Consider the following 15557-nt stretch of genomic DNA (forward strand, 5'->3'; position numbering starts at 1 on the left):
GTCTTTATTCTTTTTTAATGGGTGGCTCTGTTGCTACCAGAGAAAATATTTCTAATGTTTGTGGATTTCTTAGGTAGGTGCAGAAAGAGTTTTATGGTTTCATTGTGTCAAATATATTATCGTGACTAATTCAGACGTCTCAGAAATAGTCTTTTCCTAATTATTTTCATAGTTTTAATGAATTTTCCACAAAGACCATGAAAATTTGTACACAGATTATTACAAAGAGTTTCAGACCATAAAAGAAATAGGCAGATGCTGTGTAACATAGGTTACAGTTGAATTATGGTTGTTTTATTAATATATTTTATAATACTAATATCTAGTGTTATTCTTGCAAACTTGTGACTTTGAACATAGAAAATTTTCTTGGAGATTTGAATAGGTCCCTGACTAGATAACGAATTGCAGAGATGTGAGGGACAGATGCTTTCATCTGAAACACTCTTTTGCACAAATTCTGAAACTAATTTGGAAGTGATAAAAATTAATTTGCGCACTTTAATTGGAAGCAGCCTACTGCATGAAAGAAAGGAGAGCAGAGCAGGCAATTTGTGCTAAAAGCTGATTGAATTTTTTGTCAGGTAGGTATCTTGGACTTGGCCGCTTATCCTCCCGAGCCCCTCTTCGCAATATATTACAACCCATCTCTGACTGGTGTTCTTTAAAAGGATCAATGCTATTCCTGTTGAATCCCTGGAGCCCAAAATTTCATTGATCTTGGGACTTGACATTTCTCATTACGTGCCGTAGCTTCCAACAAGATAGTCACAAGAGGGGCAAGTCAACATTGTTGTCTCTTCAACAGACACTTAAAATACACTGGGACCTCAGCTCTAAATCCAATTTGCTTTCAAATTGTGTGGTTTTAGTGTTTATACCACACATGAGGTGCTCTGTAGAGAGTTTGCCGATACATACATATGATATTTTTAAAAATCATAGCAATAGGAAACTTTGGAAGAGAATTTACTGCTCATCTTTTCAAATCCCATCTACAAATATTCATTGAGTAATATACATAAGACGTTAGTATGCCTTTTCAATTTCACTTTTTAAAAACAAGTCTTTTAGCTCATATATAAGCATTATGCAGACTGAAACGAGAAGCCCATTGAAAAGGAGACTCCAGCTGTGCACACATCCCTTCCCTGGGCTCCCATTGTGTGAGCTTCAGCTCTGGACACTGACCCTCCTGCCAGCCACAACCTGTCACTAAACATCTGCCAAATCGTATCCCTCTCTTTGTTTGCATCCGGCCTTCTTTGAATATGGCTACCCTGGTGCCCAGCTCCATGACCACCACTAACCAGTGGTATTGTACCAGGCGAAAGCGTGCACAAAGAACGGTGCAGAGATTTTTAACATCTGTATCTTTGCCACACTTCTCAGAGCAAGGGACCTTATCTAGGGCTTATTAAATGTATTAGAGGCAAGAGTTATATGTGAACAATCTCTAACTCCTAGGACTTTCAAAACTGATGTCCATAGTGTAACTTCCTTTTCTCAGCCTCCTATCCCCTTAGCCTACCATTGGGACACTTTGTAGGGTTTGTGACTAAGAAGGGGACTGACTTGCCACTTGGTGTCTGCCTTGCCTTGCCTTGCCTTGCCTCGCCTCCCCTCCCCTCCCCTTGCCTCGCCTCCCCTCCCCTCCCCTCCCCTCGCCTCCCCTCCCCTCCCCTCTCCTCTCCTCTCCTCTCCTCTCCTCTCCTTTCCTTTCCTTTCCTTTCCTTTCCTTTCCTTTCCTTTCCTGGAATTGAGGCTGTGAGGCTCTTTGGCTTGGGTCAAAAGCAATATATATTTAAAACACACACATACACACACACACACACACACACACACACACACACACACACAAGAGTAACTAATACGATCTCTTGGTCAGAGAGCTTCAGATCTGCACCAGGAGGCAGTGGGGGTGTCTCTGGGCATTATGCAAAGCTCTACTCCCTTGGATTATACTGTTGACTATTTGGGGAAGGTAATGGCAGGATACTAATGTGCCTTGTCCTGGATACAGGGTCAGGACTTAAAGGGAAGAGATTTGCCCTGCCACAGCAGGGCTCAGAAGTGGTCTGTGTCATCTCTGCAGGACAAGAAGAACTTTGAATGTATGAATAAACAGGCGCATATCTATCTTCTATTTTTCAGTGAATATGTAATAAAATGAAACCATATCGTGGGATGTTCTCCAACCCAGGTGATGTTTTTTATGTGGGTCACCCTGTGGGCCCAGCCATTTTTGGTACTTGGGCCAGACCTCTGCAAGGGGCTGCGAGGACACACTCTCCATAAGGGACTCTTCATGGGCACAGTTCTTCTGAGCAATCCTGACAATTGCCTAACAATTTTTTTGAATAAACCTTGAAATCAGGTAGTGATTAAAATGCCTCTTCTGGGGTTTCACATCTATTTCACGTAGGCATAAACATGAACGAAAATACCTTTTGCCATGACCTAACGAAGGTTGTAGATAAAATCAGGTCATACATCATCAAGACGTTCACCTTCTGACTCCAGTAGAACCGTGCTGAGGATCATAGATTGTAGAAACTCTGCTGTTTTTGTTTAGCTCTTGATTCAGAAGGACCAAAGCTTCTCCCTGCATACTAGTCGCCCCACAAATAAGGCTTAAAATAATAAGAACCATGAGTATCTTTGCTTTGATCATTTCTCTAAAAGCAGAGACCATCTCACTGGAAAAGTTCTCCTCGTCAGTTCCATGTGAATAACAGCATCTAATAACTTTGTACTGTTTTCATCATCCATTTTGGAAAATATTGAAATGGCTTTTGCTTAATAATGAGATGGAATCTGTTTATAATAAGCTTTTTGTATTTGGACTTTCCAAATACTTGTCTATAAGCAATGTCAAAGTCGGCATGTTTGTTCTTTATGATCCACGGCAGTTCCGTCACACAAGAGCTCTTCTGTTTGAGGAAATGCTGGGGGATGAGGGCGATGGTGTTGTGGTCCTGGGATGGGGGGGGCTCACCTGCGCCTTCCCCCTCCCTGTGCACAGGCCCTTTCACCCCCAGCTACATCCATCAATTGTGATGTGACAGTGACAGAATATTCCCAAGATTTTGAATGATTGTTGGGGTGTGTGACATCTGTCCCTGGCAGTGAAATGTCCCTGGCAGGAAAATATGCTTTTTTCCCCCTGATGCAGGTTTCTCAATTCAAAACCCCCTGCATAATATTTTATTTACTTTTCTCTGTTTTAAATCGGGAAATAATGCTTTCAGAGGCCCTAAACAATATCCCCTAATAGTTCTGTTCCACACTTTATTCAAATGATCTGGGGAGATTCTCACGAAAAAAAAAATTTTTTTAACTTTCTAAATCAGTTGCAAACTTTTGAAAACCTTATTTCCTAATAGATAATATATTATATACATAAAGAATAGTTTTATACATGTTTTTCAATTCCCTGCAAGAGAAGTAGATTGCTTTTTACTTTTTTCTGTAGCATATAAGGGAGAAGTTTAGAAAATTCTTTACTTTATGTAAATTTTATTAAGCATATAATTTCAGGATTTTTCACTTGACCAGTCTCTCACAAGATAAAATAATCACTTAGAAAAATTAAGGGTAGGGTCACCTGGGTGGCTCAGTCGGTCAAACTTCTCGTTCTTGATTTCAGCTCAGGTCCTGATCCCAGGGTCATGGGGTCGAACTCCACTTCAGACTCCACACTAAGTGTGGAGTCTGCTTAGGACTCTCTCTCTCTCCCTGTCTCTGCCCCTTCCTCCCCACTCGCACACATGCATGTGCGCTCTCTCCAAATAAATAAACCTTAAAAAAGAAAAGAAAAATTAAGGGTGGTATTACACAGAAAGTGTTACTTCTCATTTTACCAAGGAACTCAGGGCCTCTTTGAAGCATAATTTTATAAATATGTTTCAGACAAATCTTGGGACTGCTGGCAAATATAAATCGACACTTTGCCAATATTGAAACACGTTATAGCAATGTACATAAACTTAGAATAAGACGACACGCTCTCTGGGGCTACCATCCCCCTCCTCCCATACTCCATCAAAGAGATGCCTCAAAAGCAAAATGGAAACTGATGGATCGGAGAAAGCTCACATGAAACTGAGCAGTTCCTGGAGAGACAGAAGATGAGTAGGTCTGAAGGAGGAGGTATTGGCAAACCAGAGGGAAGAGCGTTGTGTGTCTTGCAGGGTAAGGTGTCTTAGTTACGCTCTTTCCTCCCAGAATTTTCCCAGACCTATTGTTGCCTTCCCTCTGGCCGCAGTGGGGCGTAGAATTGGACAACCAGTGTGGCTGCTCAATGCCGCGGGCCACATCAGTGCCAAACAAGGGGCTTTCAGGAGGCAGGCACAATTCCCAGGCCTTGAACATTCACTTCCCCCATCCTGCCCCCTCCACAATGAGGGCCAGGCATGGCAGCCCAGGAGACAACTCTCAGAGCAGTGTCAACCCCAAAGCACAGGGTGGCTATCTAAGAGACAAGAATTGGGTGGAAGGGGCGGGGGGCACGCCATCCAGAATAGGATTTACAGAGAAAAACAGGCCAGTATGCAAGGAACTCAAGCACCATTTAAAAGAAGATCACAGGGGCACCTGGGTGGCTCAGTGGGTTGAGCATCGGACTTCAGCTTAGGTCATGATCTCACGGTTTTTGGGTTTGAGCCCCACGTCGGGCTCTGTGCTCAGAGCCTGGAGCCTGCTTCAGATTCTGTGTCTCCCTCTCTCTCTGCCCCTCCCTCACTCATGCTATGTCTCTCTCTGCCTCTTAAAAGTGAATAAACGTTTTAAAAAATGTTTTAGTAAAAAATAAAATTAAATTAAAAATCACAAACTCAATAACCGGGTGAGGCAGAATGAACAGAAGAGAAAAATAAACAGAACTTTTAAGATACAACTTTTAAAATAAACAGTCTAAAAGAGAGGACCAAACTTACTAGTAATGTTCTATATTTCTTAAGCTAGGAGGTGACTACAAATGAATGTATTTCATTCTTTTAATTTCATGCATGTGCTATAAATATTTATATGTAATTGATTTCTTTGAATTATTTATTTCTAAAAACAAAGGAAAATCAGGACACTTTGTGGGAGCTACCAACTTGAAAAGAATTTGTGACCCTGGGAAAAAAAATTAATTAATCTACAGAAGTGTTTATCAAACTTGACTGTTACACTGATCCCTTTTAAAGAGAACAAAATTGTTATTAACACCAAAAAACAAAAACAGAATGAAATGAAAATAACCTCTGGCTTTGAGAAATGTGTTCTAGGACCCCACAAACGAGTCTGAGAAACATTGACTTAATCAATTAGTTCATCTTAAGTTTTAAAACATATGTAAATTTTAGGGGCGCCTGGGTGGCACAGTCGGTTAGGCGTCCGACTTCAGCCAGGTCATGATCTCACGGTCCGTGAGTTCGAGCCCCGCGTCAGGCTCTGGGTTGATGGCTCAGAGCCTGGAGCCTGTTTCTGATTCTGTGTCTCCCTCTCTCTCTGCCCCTCCCCCGTTCATGCTCTGTCTCCCTCTGTCCCAAAAATAAATAAACGTTGAAAAAAAAATATGTAAATTTTAAATTGCCACAGCATAGATGTTAGACAGCAAACAAGAGATCTCATCTTTATAACTGATGAAAAAATATTTTTAGAGTATCAGTGTGCCTGGGTGACTCAGTCGGTTAAGCATCTGACTCTAGATTTTGGCTCAGGTCATGATCTCACATTCCCTGGGTTCAAGCCTCGTGTTGGCCTCCACACTGACAGTGCAGAGCCTGCTCAGGATTCTCTCTCTCCCTCTCTCTCTCAGAATAAATAAATAAATTTTAAATAAATAAACGTGTGTGTGTGTGTATCATCAAATTATAAACCTGAAATTTAAAATTTTTCATAGAACTTTATACTCCCAAGAAAATATCCACAGACCTCAGGGTACAGGGACCCTAGTTTGAGAAATACCAAGAATTCTGGAAGAGTTGCAGTTACACGACCGAGTTCCAACATGCCTTTTCAAGGAGAAAAAGTAATGGTCAATAATATTGATAGCTTAAGATGAAATATACATAAAAAGTATAAAAAAATAATAATAATATAATAAACTCTTTGCTAAGATGATACTGTAGAATAAACTAAACAACACAGCCAGCTAAACCAATGTCAGACAATAGGAGTCAGCTAGAACTGTTTAAAAATTAAGACAGAAAGAAATGGGCAATGTAACACATTAATAAGTGTGATGTTAATGAAAAATGGAAATACTGGGGTGTTACAAGGCATTGCTAAATATTTGTTGAATCTGATTCAGTGGTTCAAGTCCAAATTGTATTGTTACTATTTCGCATCCTGCTTTCTGATCGCCCCGCCTTCAGCAGAATTTCACTTCGGTGAATCGTTTAGGCCTTCACATATGCCCAAGGCGACCAGCACTGGCTTTCTTTTCCCATCCACCAAACAGAACCACTCAGAGCCCTACCCATTCACCTTCCACAGTGCCTCTGTGACTTTCTGTTGTTTCCTTTTCCTTCACATGTCTGCACCCAAGACTGTAGAGACCCCTCATTTCTGTCCCAAACTGGCTTCTCCAATCGGTTTGCCCCCATACGACAATGTTGGGCATAATGCCCTCTCAACTTTGCTGACCCTTCTCACACAGTCTTTGTGCAGGTTACTCACCAGATAGTCTGATATTCTCTTCCTAAGGAGATCTTTTGATCCCTTTTGTACTCTGCGAACACAATCTGTTCTTCCCCACACTTGGCATTGTCGAGTGCCTCCACTGGAAAGCCTGGGAAAGGCCAGGGTTGTTTGATGAGTTGTCAAGAGTTTCAGGGTATGCCTTATGCCTCCTCTTTATACTCCCAGCTCCTAGTCTCCTTAGAGAATGCCTTTCACTTAAAAGTCATCCATTCAACGTTTGTGAAAGCACTTAGTGGTGAAAATGCTTATGGCACGTAATGCAGTTGGACTTTTAGCTAGGTTTGACTTTATTAAGTCAAGTGGAAACTTAAGATGATCATCTCTTTTTTTTTTCTTTACTACTTACCTCTCACCTCAGAATCAAAGCGTGTCAACCTGTTTTGTTGGAGATTTTAGGGAAAATTTTTAAATGGGTAAAGGCATGGGTTTCAAAATTAGACAGCTCCAACACTTAACTAGCTGTATGAACTTGTGCAGATTGAATAACCTTGCAGAGCCTTAGGTTTCTAGCCATAAAATAAGTATAATAAGTGTACCTACCTCCTATGAATATTGCCATCACTAAATGAGATAATGCATATAAATACCTTGGCAGCCTTGGTGTGTTTCCTAACAATAGGAATAAAAGAATAGCTGTCACCACTGTCATAATGTTGTAAGCACATGACATTTGTTAACTTATTTAGGCATCTGAACAACTCATGTAGAAGTTTTACAGAAGTAGTAGGTTACAGATGAGGAAGCAGTAGAGAGGTTAAGCAACCAGCTCATGGTTACACAGCTAGTAAATGCCCATAATAGATGTTCATGGTTATTATTGTAAATGCTTGACGTAGTGGTGTAGCTCTTCGTTTCTGCCATTGGTCTGTAGTAACCCACTGCTCCTGTTCCCTTGCAGGCGACTATCCTGCCCCAAGAGCTGTCCTCACAGGCCATGACCATGAAGTTGTCTGTGTTTCTGTCTGTGCAGAACTTGGACTTGTTATCAGTGGTGCTAAAGGTCAGAAGACATTTCTTTTGTTTTAAGTCTTTAAAAACTACTATTTTCTCAAGTTAACCATGATTTGTGATTTATTTCCTTTAGGAAATAGACATTGCCCTGTATAGACAATGTAATCCCTAGGTTCATTGCAACTATTTTGTTTTATTATTAATACTTACTAGTACTAATATCAAATATATATGAAATTTTATGTAGTATTTTGTGGTCACCAGCACTCTAGCCAGAACCCTGGTAAATTCAACTGCAACACACCCCTATGATGCAGCCATTAAAAATAACCTATAAAAGATGGGGGAAGATATTCATGATGCCGTGGGGGCCCTGAGGGAAGTCAGGTTGCTTATCATACATGGCCTTGGACCCCCCTCCCTCCAGAAGCCCCTTCCTTCATCAGGCCCGGGACTGTGTTGAGGTTGATGGGAAAGGAAACATGATTACTTGGAGTCTTTGACTTTTGGTGAAAGAAGCGTTGTTTCAAGAAAAGTTAGAAAACCTGGATTCTAATTCTGGATCAGACACCAATTCACTGTGAGAGGCTATGGGGCAGGAAGGAGCCTAACCCTCAGGAAAAACTTCAAGAAAACCAGAGGGGCTGAGTGGATGCTGTCTCAGCGGAGTTAGAGAGAAGGCTGGCAGGCCGGGGACCAGTGACACAAGAACTTGCGATGTTCCTTTTATTTTGAGTGCAGTGGGAACTCACTGGAGATTTTTAAGCAAGGTTGATCGTGTTTGGTTTTCAGGAGCTTATCCTGGCTGCTTTGTGGAGAATAGATGTAATGTCTGAAGGTAGCGACAGTGTTTTTCACTTTTGTATGTAACAGTAAATAACCCTATGGACACGTAGGATATTTTCAATAAATGTCTTTTTAACTAAAAAATAAGTAACGATAAGTGTAAGATGATCCTATCCTGTAAAGTGAAAGGAAAGAAAAGGAAAAGGAAAATACAGACACATGGTAGGTATAGAAGAAAACATTAATTTTGTACAGGTGATGGGTGATATTAGAGATGATTGCTGTTTTCTTTTTCTTTCTAATTTTCTGTCTTTTCTATCATGCACATCTATTTAGTAAAAATTTAGGTATAGCTTTACAATGCCACTTGTTTAATAAAATTCCCACCTACTGGAGTCAGTTGAAAAATATAATTCATTAGCTGTCTTTATGAGTTGTTTTTTTTTATTGGGAGACAGGTAATACCAAGCTATATTAACCAGTTATTTTTATGAACTTGACTAGTGAAATTTTTATCTTATCAACACAATTTCTACCAGGAGGAAGGAAAAAAAATTGGAGCAAAATAAGTCAGCCCCCATACTATTTTTATTCTCTCACTTCACTATTCATATTTAAAGACAAAAAGTGTTTTTACACTCTGAATCACTTGTTTTGCAGTCTGAATCACTTGATTAATTATCTTAACTTTGCCTTTTACATTTTATGTATGAATTGTAGAAAAGGTGAAACTCATTATGATAGGAACGTATTTATGTGGTATAATGTTAAAGTTTTGATGAAACTAAAGAAAATTAGCAGTTATGTGGATAATTCTAAACTTTGAAGAAACATTTCTAAAATCGCATGAAGAGAAAACTTTGGGACATACAGTATTTTAATCTCACATTATCTATGGACTGTATCCTTTTTTAAGAATATTATCTCACGTAGAAAAAGACCAAGTATTTCCCTAGATGAAAAGTTGAGAAGGTCAGCTCAGAAGACACAGCTCCCTGTGTTTGTTCTGTTTAAATATAACATCAGTGCCTGGCTCCCGCCAGCGTACCTCTTTTCTTTTCTGCCTCCTTCCACAAATCTGAGTGTATGTACCCAGGTAGGGTCAGTGTGTTTGTAAGAACCCATAGGTGACTAGTCATTATGAATGACTCTGGCCGTTGATATCCTCCTTCTGCAGAGGGTCCTTGCCTTGTCCACACCATCACTGGAGATTTGTTGCGAGCCCTTGAAGGACCAGAGAACTGCTTGTTCCCGCGCTTGATTTCCGTCTCGAGTGAAGGCCACTGTATCATATACTATGAACGAGGACGATTCAGCAATTTCAGCATTAATGGGAAACTTTTGGCTCAGATGGAGATCAATGATTCAACACGGGTAGGTCTGCATGTTCGGTGCTAAACAGGGACTGAAGCCATCAGATTGAAGATCGACTATCTCACATTAAGTGATCCATGATACAGTTTCTCTGGTATCCAGATAAAGAAATGTGTGGTGGTTTTAAAAGCAGGTAAATTCATGTAGATTGATGCTTTGAACAAACCCAAAGTTCATTTAGTCCCAAGTAGGTAACTCTGTGAATTTGATTTTAGAGATGACAGCTTTTGTTTGATGAGGGTCAGACCCTTAAGGAGATTTTTCTTCAGCTCTTTTGTAAGCAGCGCTACACCCCCTGACATTAAAAGTGAGTTTATTGTCAAAGAATCTTATCTTCAGAACCCTAGACCAAAAGTACATGTACCAGATTGCCCTTCGCTCATAAGTGAATTGTAATTGTTGGTTTATCACTATTAAAAGCTGTTTTGAAATGATGCCTCTGCCATTTGTTCTGAAAGTCTTGACATTGTTGATATTCAGACTTAACAGAACATCATGTTACTTAATTCTCAAGTTCTTCCCGGATTAGATTGATAATATTCTCTTTGGGACGTCTGTTATTTTGTAACCTTAATTGGTTTTAATAAGATCCTTTGTTTATGTAAGAACTCTGATGAATTCCACATTGGAAATTTTGTAGACTGCACTTGAGAAAACTTGGACAAATGGCTAAAAGTAGAAAATAATTATGAGGGAACTGAATTGAGTGCTTTTCAGTAATGACCATTGACCATCTGGGAAAATCTGAGAGAAATGGCTGCTTTTCTGCCTTTTCTGAAGGCCATTCTCCTGAGTAGCGATGGCCAGAACCTGGTGACCGGAGGGGACAATGGTGTGGTGGAGGTCTGGCAGGCCTGTGACTTCAAGCAGCTGTACATTTACCCTGGATGTGATGCTGGCATTAGAGCAATGGACTTATCCCATGACCAGAGGTGAGCCACATGAAGGAGAAATGTAATCACTTGAGAACTGTCCTTGAAAGTCCTGTACCTTCTACCAAGGGTGAAATGTGCTGTGAATAAGTCTCCAGCATCCAGATGGAAGAAAGGCTAGCACAGAAAAGGGTAAATTGAGGAGGGTAGTAAATGCTCTAGGAAAGGATTCTGGTAAGATGAAAACAGAGGAAGAGAATAAGGCAGGGGGAAGAAAGGAAGGAATGGGTCAGAGGGAGAACAGGCACATCAGACACTGCCCAAAACAGAACTGTTCCCACTAACGTCCCTGCTCGAAGATCCTCACTTAGTCTCAGGGTCCACAGGCTTCCCTTCTGGAAAGTAGAGACACGTGTGTTTCAGCAGAGGTGCGTTTCAGCTCGAGTCATGCTTGTAGCTAGCAGTTCCCAGCAGAAGGCTCAGTGTAGACCAGAGCTGGCCTGTTTTAAAAAGATACAAAACAGGGCACCTGTCAGTTAGGCATCCGACTCTTCATTTTGGCTCATGAACTCACACTGAGCACAGAGTCTGCTCGGGATTCTCTCCCCCCCCCTCTCTGCCCTCCCCTGTTCATGAACTTGGGTGCTCTCTCTCTCAAAATAAATAAACGTTTAAAAAAGAATAACAGGGGCACCTGGGTGGCTCAATCAGTTAAGTGTCTGACTCCGGCTCAGGGCATGATCTCACAGCTCGTGAGTTCGAGCCCCGCGTCGGGCTCTGTGCTGACAGCTCAGAGCCTGGAACCTGCTTCGGGTTCTGTGTCTCCCTCTCTCTCTGCCCCTCCCCCGCTCGCACTCTGTCTCTGTCTCTCTCAAGAATAAATAAACATTAAAAAAAGAAAAAAGAATTGGTATGGGAATTAATTAATTTGATTTTCCATGGTTCCTCAGTTGGCAACAGGATTTTACTGTTTCCTAAAATTCACCTTGGGGTTTATTATAAAGTGAAAAGAATATTTGGAATATCGTACATTTAAAAATTTTTTAACTCGATAATCTTAATGTGGTATGTAATTTCTCTCTTATTTTTGCTGTATATTTAACAGAAATAAGAAAAGCTTACTAGCCAAAATTTTCAACCATCTGTGTATTCCTTAAAAAAATATTGTTTTCAAAATGTTATAAATATTAAAGCATATATAACACGTTTAACAAAGCATCACACAATCTAGTAAAATGGTACTGATGTCATCAGGAAAAGCAACGCAATTTGATTCAGTTTGGGGAAGGGATATTTGATCTGCAGAAAGCAAAATTAAGCAGGTGATTATTAGAGTATTCCAAAATGCTGTCGTCCATACTCATGAGGAAATGGGAATGCTTTATTGTGTGATTATGTGTATATACATGAGTGTTTCTAAAGTTTTTGAAATAAGGTACTTGAAATTGTGTTAAGTAGTTTAAGTGTTCTCCCTGGCGTCCTTAGTCGTTCATGTATTCGTGTAGCAAACATCTGCTACTACCGTCATCAAGTGAGCACTACCAGATGATCATAATTGTATATGAGGGAAGCGGGGACAACCCAACAGAAGAGGGAAGGGATCAACTTTTCCTGAGGGTGAGGGGGCAGGAAAGGCTTTATTCAGTGGGCACCGGGAGAGGGGGTGGATGGGAGCACCTGCAAGGTCACAGTAGTGCCAGGGGGCTCCAAAGAGGAGTGAAGAAAGATACTAACAAAGTTTCTATTTCTATTTTAATTTCATCCCTAATTTCAATTCTGTTTGCCTTTTATAATGTCCCTGGAAAGTTAGAACAGCAACACGTGCATGTAAGCCATGTACACACATTGAAGATGCACACCCAGAGCGTTTATCTGATGAACTGTCCGATCAAAAGCTAAGCAGTTCAGGTCTGGCAGTTCAGGTGTGAGCAGGAGAGATTCAGCTTCTCTCAGGAGAACCAAGAATAAGTTGTAACCCTCTCTCAATGAGCACAAAACCAAGACTTGGTGAACTTAGAGACCGTGATACCATCTACCGTAAAGCAGCAACCACATCAGTGATTTCGTATCGCTCTTAACCACCATCTCTGCTTTTCCAGGACGCTGATCACTGGCATGGCTTCTGGTAGCATCGTAGCTTTTAATATAGATTTTAACCGGTGGCATTATGAGCATCAGAACAGATACTGAAGACAAATGAAGAACCAAAAGCCAAGTTAAAGCTGAGAGCACAAGTGCTGCATGGAAAGGCAATATCTCTGGTGGGAAAAAACTCGTCTACATCGACCTCCGTTTGTACATTCCATCACACCCAGCAATAGCTGTACATTGTAGTCAGCAGCCATTTTACTTTGTGTGTTTTTTCACGACTGAACACCAGCTGCTACCAAGCAAGCTTATATCATGTAAATTATATGAATTAGGAGATGTTTTGGTAATTATTTCATATATTGTTGTTTATTGAGAAAAGGTAGTAGGACGCTTCACAAGAGACTTTTGACAATTCTGAGGAACCTTGTGTCCAGTTGTTACAAAGTTTAAGCTTTGAACCTAACCTGCATCCCATTTCCAGCCTCTTTTCAAGCTGAGAAAAAAAAAAAAAACACGTTTGATACTTTGTACATCAGATGCATCTTATTTAAAGGGATACTTTTGTAAAAGTAAAACCTTGTATAAAGAACAAAACGTTTCTTAATTTTATTGTGGAGTTACAACTTGCATGTTCTTTAATCCTGATGTCTCGATGGAACAGGTGCATTCAGACTATGAAACAGAAAGATCCGTCCAAGGACACAGCTTGTACGAAAGGGTTGAATTTGGGCTCAAACAGTAATTTTTGACATTTTCACCAAAATATGGTTTGCACTTTTTAATCTAAATTCATCCCTTCTAAGTGAAATTTGCTCATAAAGCATTTGGATACTAAGCCATTATTTGCCATTTTTGCTACTTTAGACACAGAAAATTCAGCCCTACCCTTCATAATTTGAAGACACAGCAGAAAGGGGGCTTAGGGATGAGGTCTTGGTTTTTCTTGTATAAATAGAAGTCACGCCCATTAGTTCCATAGTAATGACTTCCCAACTCCTGGACATCTCTTCCAGACTCATCCTGCTGGCTTAGCGTGTGTACATTAGGGGAGGAGAATCTGATGCTAACTATTTTTGGATTTTTTTTTTCTCTTTGGTTCTCGAATAGCTTAGTTTCTTTAATAACAAGCCAGACTTTATTATAACAATAACTGAGGCTATTCTTTTAGGTTCTTGTGAAATTCTCACCTAAAGCCACATTCTTAGCCTAAGGCACTTCATCTTTTATGATATAAGATGATGGGTGTCAAATGATTTTCCATACATTGTACTGATCAAGTTATACACCCAGGGGTATATACACTTTATTCATGTTTCTTCTTTGTATATTTGGTGACTGTATCGTCATAGATGTACATATTGTGTCGGTAGGGCTATGAGGCATGTTACAGGAATGTGATTTTCTCAGAATTTACACTCACTTGCAGTCATTTATTTAAAAAGATAACACAAGATAATGGGTTCTTTGTATTGGCACTTTGCACCAGAAACATATCATTATTTATTGATGTGATTACTTATTTGTCATCCACCTTGTATTAGTAAGTTTTAGCACTGAATTCCTTCTTCATTGTTGTTTGTATTTATGAGATTCTGAAATTCTGGGGAATCAGCGTAATGATTAAGTTATTCATCACCAGGCTGTAAGCAATATCTTGAGTTTGTAGCTTAGAATTGGGAGGATACTGAACATCTGGAAGACAAGTTCATTTCATCTTGAGATCATGGTGAAATATTTTGGATATATAAATTCCTTAAGCTATTGTAACCATGTTTTATTGCAAAGATGTAAAATATGCCAGATGTGTGTGAGTTGGAAATCAAAAAAAAGAAAAATAAAATATGCAAAGAATTCACCGATTGTTTCACATTTCATTGGACACTTCACCAACACGCATTCATTATGTTGTCATACAAGTTTAAGAAATCAACATCACCTCGTATAAAGGCCCGTGGCGTCTAAAAACATGAAATAGGGTCCTAATGAGGTTCCGTAATTTGCTGATACACGAGCTGCTCTGCTTGACCATCTGGCAGGGATTTGGGGCAACGGTGACCAGAGGGAAACGGCCCTGTTGTTTTCTTCCACATAATCCACTTTTTGGGTTAGTCTGTGTTTTATTTAAAGGGAACTAAACGCAGGTGATGGTGAAGAATATAACTGCTCATCACATGAATGTTATCGAATAAGGCTGTTTTTGTTTGAACCGTGTGTTCTAGAATTTATCATGCCACGCCTGCATGCCACAGGCAGGGGACGAGCAACCTGGAGGAGGGGTGCAGCTGCCAGGCGGGCAGGCGGCAGGGGTGATGCTCCGGGGACCCGGTCACTCCACGCCGTTTCGGCACAGGCAACAGGCCCAGGGCGTGACGGGACTGCACGTAAGCCTCCGTCTACGTGCTCGAGACCAAAAGGACAACCAACAGCCACCCGAGAGAGACTTGCTCCTGTCACTCTCCACTCTGTCCCCAAGCCAGACATCTGTCAGCCACCGTAAGCCCAGCCGGCTCGCTCAACCAGCCTCCTGGCAGCCCGTCAGTCGTTCAGTCAGGCTGGCTACCCGCGCTCTTTAAACCAACTCCCCACTTCCAGAACCATCTATCCGAACTGTCACCAGAACCTCCCGACCTGTATCCGGGTCTCCAGCCAGACCCTCCCGCCACACTTGGCCTTGCTCCTAGAGGGTCTGGTGCACCACCACCCAGTCATCCCGCGGCCGAGCACCGTGCAGTGGTTCTCTTTAAACTCTGATGGGTGAAAACTTGCCTGGGGGACTTGCCGCTCTTAAAA

At 40.9% G+C, this 15557-nt stretch overlaps 1 protein-coding gene across 7 annotated transcripts in view; it reads left to right on the forward strand.

Moving 5' to 3' along the window:
• NBEA (neurobeachin) overlaps window positions 1-14622 on the forward strand; it is a 691423-nt gene extending 676801 nt beyond the window's left edge. For all 7 annotated transcript variants that reach the window (XM_047078787.1, XM_047078803.1, XM_047078809.1 and 4 more), the window contains 4 exons: window positions 7592-7693; window positions 9608-9804; window positions 10585-10736; window positions 12776-14622. In XM_047078787.1, coding sequence (XP_046934743.1) covers window positions 7592-7693; window positions 9608-9804; window positions 10585-10736; window positions 12776-12866 — 542 coding nt within the window. In that variant the 3' untranslated portion in view covers window positions 12867-14622. The remainder of the gene's footprint in view (window positions 1-7591; window positions 7694-9607; window positions 9805-10584; window positions 10737-12775) is intronic.
• The last annotated feature ends 935 nt before the right edge of the window (window positions 14623-15557 follow it).

This window comes from Lynx rufus, unplaced genomic scaffold (assembly GCF_022079265.1).
Source record: "Lynx rufus isolate CCGP_SWC_20201006 ecotype Redwood Valley unplaced genomic scaffold, mLynRuf1.p SCAF_1, whole genome shotgun sequence".
NCBI lineage: Eukaryota > Metazoa > Chordata > Mammalia > Carnivora > Felidae > Lynx > Lynx rufus.